At 37.9% G+C, this 6719-nt stretch overlaps 1 protein-coding gene across 2 annotated transcripts; it reads left to right on the top strand.

Moving 5' to 3' along the window:
* Window positions 1–1092: 1092 nt before the first annotated feature.
* Window positions 1093–3491, top strand: vsx1 (visual system homeobox 1 homolog, chx10-like). Of its 2 annotated transcripts, none has more exons than XM_042065243.1 (5): window positions 1093–1509; window positions 1822–1900; window positions 2017–2140; window positions 2262–2442; window positions 2664–3491. In XM_042065243.1, exons 1-5 carry the CDS (start codon window positions 1116–1118, stop codon window positions 2915–2917), a joined length of 1032 nt encoding a protein of 343 aa, XP_041921177.1. In that variant the 5' UTR covers window positions 1093–1115; the 3' UTR covers window positions 2918–3491. The 2 variants fall into 2 exon arrangements, with proteins under 2 accessions (XP_041921177.1, XP_041921176.1); XM_042065242.1 differs by having other exon boundaries at window positions 2262–2454.
* The last annotated feature ends 3228 nt before the right edge of the window (window positions 3492–6719 follow it).

Raw genomic sequence — 6719 nt, 5'->3', positions numbered from 1 at the left:
GGTTACCACTTGCGCCTAATTTCCCAAATTACTTTTACACTTAAGGAGCTTCATTTTCTCCTGGCACCCCGGGTTTAAACTTGAACCGCTGAAATAAAGCTGATTTGATGGCTACGTCAAAACAATTTAGGTTTTATCCTAATATCTGTCTCGCAGGAAATTTGGCTGAAGGTCGGATTACCAACTTTAATTACTACAGGAGAATCTCTTCGCGTTAGTCTGCCTGAGCGAAAGTGTGCATGTGGGGCACACGTGTCAAGCCACCAATCCTCACACCTAAACATATAAACGATAGTCAGTGAGTTCTCTGTATTGTTTAACTGAAATGAGTGCTAGGCTATATATATATATATATATATATATATATATATATATATATATATAAACACGTAAGTAGATGGGAAATCTCTTAAATAGATTATTCAAGGCACATGTAATGGTTTCTGTGTGAGTCTGCATAACTGCATTTATTTGTACAAATATTGCAACCTCTTATAGCCTATATTACGCACACACATTACATTTAATGTTTATTTGGCAAACCTCGAAAAGACTCACTTTGATATTTTTATTTATCTCGTAAATAAATGATATTTCCTAGAGTTCTTAGTCAAGGGAAACATCGAATTTATTTCTCAAAACAGAAGTCAGAGTGCTGAGGTCTTTAACTATTTTATGTTATGATAAATTATCCTAACATTAACATTCTTTTAATTAAATCTGAAAAAAAAAAATCAGGTGAGCTTCTGCATTTGTTAAAATAAACGATTTACCAACATGAAAACATACATAGACTATCCAACACAACAAGTAACGTGCCTGTTTGTCCATGGGGCCTACCGTCTAAGTGAAATCTGCCATCTAGAGCGAAAAAAACTACTTAGGACCAATTCAAATAGAGGGAAGAAAATCCTTATCGGATTTAAGGGAAAATTGGTGGCAATTAATCCTTTGGGATTGAAAAAGGGAAACGCCTCCTCTTAGTTGACATACCTCACATTGAATCTGATTGGACGCTCAAATTCTGGGGGACGTGGATAAATTGTCCCGCTGATGCGCTCTCCCATCTCATCCACTTGAGCTTTAAAGGAAGAAAGAGAAAGTCAGATTTACTGATGACCACCATGACGGGACGAGAGGATGCTGCGGACGAAAAGCCAAAAGTCAAGATTTTAACCCCATCTTTTGGAATCGACAAAGCACGGCTCAATGGCTCAGGATTTAGATCGAAGGGTTTTGCCATCACCGACCTGCTGGGACTCGAATCGGAACTCCAGCCACATCAGTCAGGGCCTGGTGGTGGCGGCAACAGTGAACCGAACTCGGGAATAGGAGGCTTCTCTTTTGCTGGAGGCTCCTTGCCACTTGGTTTGGGGTTCCTGTGCAGTTTGGCGGCTCAGCAACCACCTGGCGCTCCGTGTTTCCTACCAAGTCACATACCTCTTCTTCAATCCAGGACTGAGAGTCAATTCATACACAACTTGGAGCAGCAGAGAGACGCCTATTCTGGTAGTTATCTTGGCCTATCGAATTACACGCTTTAGTTTATTTTGGTCAACCGAGATACTTGGAGCTGTCCACTGTAGCCATGATTGTAGCGGTGCTGAAACTGGCATTCGCTACCAGTTGTAACGTTTCATAATCTAACATTAGTTTTTCACAATCATGAAACTAAATAGCCTACAAATATATGTGTTTATCATTTATTGGTAGGCCTATTTGGTGTTTGTCTGCGAGGACATGTTGGCTTGGGAAGTTTAATTTATTCCCTTTAAGTAAAAAAGCAGGATTGTCATTTCAATTTTTTTTTTTTTCTGGCAGATGACGATTGCCTCTCTGGAGATAGAAACGATGGCAAAAACTCAGGAAACTCTCAAAAAAGGAAGAAACGGAGGCACAGGTATGCTTGCTTCACGTTTCTATTCTGAACAAAAACTGAGATGTCATTAATGTGTTGATATGGATTGAAAAGTAAAATGCACTGAACTGTGTTTTTAATGGATTTTATTTGTTTAGGACCGTATTCACCTCTCATCAACTGGAGGAGCTGGAGAAGGCTTTCCAGGAAGCGCATTATCCAGATGTTTACGCACGGGAAATGTTGGCAATGAAGACAGAATTACCAGAGGACAGGATACAGGTAATTGCGTGTCAAAATCACGTCTGGCAAAGGCCTACAAACTGCGCCAACAACATCAAGCAAGATAATCAATCCTTAAATCCTTGAACAGCTTAAAATTTACCCTGTGTGTTTGAAACAGGTGTGGTTCCAGAACCGCCGCGCCAAGTGGAGGAAGAGGGAGAAGTGTTGGGGACGCAGCAGCGTTATGGCAGAGTACGGCCTCTACGGTGCCATGGTTCGCCACTCCATCCCCTTACCGGAATCGATTATCAACTCCGCCAAAAGCGGCATGATGGGCTCGTGTGCTCCCTGGCTTCTAGGTGAGCCAGCAGGTTGTTCACCTCTATTAATAATTTTGACTCAAATATGTATTTAATCATGAATACATAGCTGAGACGTCTGGTGAAAGTGATTCAAGTATACCATGTAAAATGTATTTTTGGTAAATAAATAAGTAGGCCTACAGTTTTATTTGTGGTTTCAGAATATTCCGATACACGTTTAACTTTGAAATAACAATGTACTTTCTCCTTCAATGTAGGAATGCACAAAAAGTCGTTGGAAATGACCAAGAAGTCTCCCGGTACTCCGGAGTCCACCCACTCCGACTCATACAGCGAAGAGGCAAAGGGGAAGGACAGCGACATTTCCTGGTCGAACAGGGCCAGTGCAACAGACGACATGGAGGACATGGCTATTGACCTATCGAGCACTTCCAAACAGGAGAATAAAAGCACTTTGAAAACTACGCCGCAGATCAATGATACGAACAGCGATTCTGACAACGAAAGTTAAATATTTTTCTTATTTAATGAATGAATACGGACTATGAGCAACGATATCAACTTGAGGACTAATTTATTCAAGCTCTGGGCAAGTCGCCCATCATCTTTTCTAGAGATGTATTTGTATTTTGTTTTTTAATTGTCATTGTTCAAGTCACTTTGTTTCAAATATGAGAGTTTGATGTTTATTGTTATTATTCATTCTTGTTTCAATCATTAGTACTTAAGAAGCCATACTGGTTTTGTCAATTAGTGGTGAGGGCACTACTGATTCCAGAGTTTGGATTTAGCCTCTTAAAGTTCCCTTTATATTTCATCATTTTAATATTGACTCAGTTATTTCAGTTAAGTAATCAGACAACTCTGGCAATTTAAAGACACAGTGGAAATTCTGGGTATAGTCATATTGCCACCTGTTTTATTGTGTTGTGTTGTCAATATTTAGGGTACACACCTGGCACCTCAAATACTTAAAGTCTTTTCCATGAGCCCAATTCTAAAGCACTTTAATTGTGTTGATGCTGAATGTCATGTATAAAATTTCAAGAGAAAAATGTACTAACAACAGAATCAACCAAACACATGTGGACAAATAAAATATATATGCTATGCATTTTGTTGTACATGTATCTTAATTTAAAAAGCCGGTCCGTAGTATAACCATTAATCCATTTATTGTTATTTCTTCAGCTTTTGAGTTACCTAGTAGAAGGGTGGCTATGGAGGAAGAGTGGAGGAAGAACAGGACCTCACAAATAAGACTGAGCACTTATAATGACAAGGAAAGACATCTGACACAACGCCTGTAAAATTCAGCAGCACCACAAAGAAATCCTCACAATATTTTCTTTGTGATATAGATAACTTATTCCTGTTGGTTTCAGTGACCCTATAAGCATTAACCATGTGTGTGCCTTCGAGGAAAACCCCTTTAAAAAAATAAACAAGGGGTTTTCCTTGAAGGCAAAAAAATTATAATTGTGAAGGCATATAGTTTCAAGTGTTGTTGTCATGAGCAATGGGGTCATTCCACGACCCATGATGCCAGGCTACATGACACCCTAATGCTGGATTTAGCTTAAACTCATTCAGCATTGTTGATGTTTTAAAAGCATTGTGTGGCCATTCAGACGTCATCTCAACAACCACATTTAGAACTTTTAAGGGCATTTGTTTTGGTTTATTAACAGGACAATCTCAGTTCATTTTATGGACATTAGGGGTGATCAAGTCTGCATGGATTGCTGGACTAGTCAGAGATGACGGACATGAAAGTCTGAATCTCCAACGAGTGAACGAAAAATTAATTGTTTTCTGCAGGTGAATGACACAGGGGATGTACACATCCAAATGGTCCATCGCACCCTTTGAGAAAGATCCCTTCTTAGTGTCTCAATTAGGAGGACCTACTTTAACTCGTCATGGCCCATCTGAACCTCCAGCAAACAGCAAAGTTCAAAACTGTTTCAAGAACTGATGAACAGAATGATATGGGAAGCAGGGTTGTGCACATTTCGAATTGCAATTCTGCTTCCTGTTTGCTACCTCAATTGAAATGCAAGTGAAATTCAAGAATTGAATTGGAATTTAAGAGCCAGTTTTAATTCAATTCTGGAATTTTGCACAAGCCTGATGGGAAGGAAGTTTTTCTTGGGCAGTACAATTGGGTGCCATAATTAGAAGAGTTTACACTTTCATTTTTATGTGAAAGAAGGGATGTTTTCATAATTTTCAAATGGCAATTTAATTGCTCAGATTGTTTGATTGTTACAGATTGTACTCTTGGTGCATCTAAAAGTGATACAGATTGTTCTTCAAATACAATCTGCACAATGCGGTTGTCTTTGTAAAACAATGTTTTTCAACCTTAGTGACTTGTATTGTTTATCACAGAGAATGCTTTTGTTGACAGGTCATACAAAACCATTAGACACATTGCTTTGAGCTCCATAAGCCCTATTGTGGTGGCTTTACCAGCTATTAAATACACTTACCGCCATGACCATTGCCCCAGTTCGTTTATGGTCCTTAAGATACACATAACATCTAGTTTTGTTATTTCAAATGTGAAGGTTAATCTTTAAAACCCTCCTCGCATAATCATGTATAATTCCCACTTAATGGTCCACAAATCACATAATTGCACCCTGCCCCCTAGTTTGCTTATTGTGCCCTAATGCCCAAGAGCATTTAATCTCATTTTATTTTTGAAATGAAAATGTTGACTGTATCTCTTCTGCATAGTTAGTTAGACAATACAGCCTCTAATAATGCCATTCCTTATATGGCATGGTTATTTTACCATTGATGGCACTATAACAACATTCTCTATGATGACATGAACCTTCATGACCTAGTGACATTGAGACCATCAAGTAATTTACATTGTAACCACTATACAAAATCAAACAAGTAAGATTGCAAAATATGATGTCAACTAGGCTTATATGACACACACACACACACACACACATATATATATATATATGTGGCCAATTCCACGCAAAACTGTCACGTCCATAACGCCAACTAAATACCATGGCATTGTGTTGGTGTTATAGATGAGACAGTTTTGTGCGGAATTGCCCATATATATACAAACACAACTAGTGCATAGTCTTGTGTAATATAGCCTATTGAAATTAAACACTTGAAGCAATACACGCACACACACACATATAAACACGCAAATGCCTACGAATATATTGTATCCAAATGTATGAGCACTGAAAACACTAAGAGTAACAAAATAAATGGTGATCCTACTGTTAACTATGTCATACTATAGATAAAATATGTTATTGTTTTCGTTATATGGATAAAAGAAAAACAGATTAGGAAGAGGAAGAAAAAACAAAAACACAGACTATACTGAGATTAAAGCCACTTCCCACAGACTGATCACTCTGAATGAGGGGTATTAAATCTATTAAAACGTCATCAATCACAATACACCCGACAAATCCTTGAGCCACTTTCATAGCCCACTACCTCCCCCCTTCACAAAATGACAATTATATGATGGCACCATTGTTGACCATTATTAGAAAATAAAAGAGCAAATAATCATGTACATTGTTAAATCCTCTAGAGAAGACAATATTGAATAACCTTATTCACATGGGTGATTCAATGTAATGTAACGCAAACAGAATTAAATTATAATCTTTTAGGGCTGTTTTTTTTTCTGTATCTGCAGCACTGATCTGAATTTACATTATCAGTTATTTGCATTTAAAATGTAATTGGAAAAATGACTATATGATATATAATAAATGAAAAAATATGTCACTATAATACTAGTCAGTGTAATAACATTTAGCGTTATGTTCTTCAGTAATGTGATGCTTGCACTATAACTGAGATGTGATTCAAATAGGCCCACACATTTATTGAGAAAATGTATTAAACAAATATGAGACAATGATCATCCCAGAACGGAACAAAAAAAAAAACTGTGGATAAACTGTATTTTACGAGCACTCAATTCGTTCACTAGAAACGCAGTATTTAGCTATTTAGCTAGGCAGAGCATGTCTAAGTGAAAGAAAAAAAACTTGAGTCAGATGGCTGCAATGCCGCCAAACAAGATGTGAGGTCATGTCTCAGCAACACTTTCATGTATCAAAACCAAACTTCCAGTAAGGGGTTATGGTTCGTTCATGCCATCTGGGATTATCAGGGACTGTCCATGATTATGTTGTTTTTCCTACTGCGAGTGTTCATGTACTTTAACCTGGAATGTGTGAAAAACATGGATGCCACAACAAGGTTAACACACACGCTCACTACTCTTAAATAAACAACAGTAT

Source organism: Alosa sapidissima, chromosome 16, assembly GCF_018492685.1.
Source record: "Alosa sapidissima isolate fAloSap1 chromosome 16, fAloSap1.pri, whole genome shotgun sequence".
NCBI lineage: Eukaryota > Metazoa > Chordata > Actinopteri > Clupeiformes > Clupeidae > Alosa > Alosa sapidissima.
The sequence above is the reverse complement of the archived record's forward strand: the minus strand, read 5'-3'. Positions and strand labels throughout refer to the sequence as shown.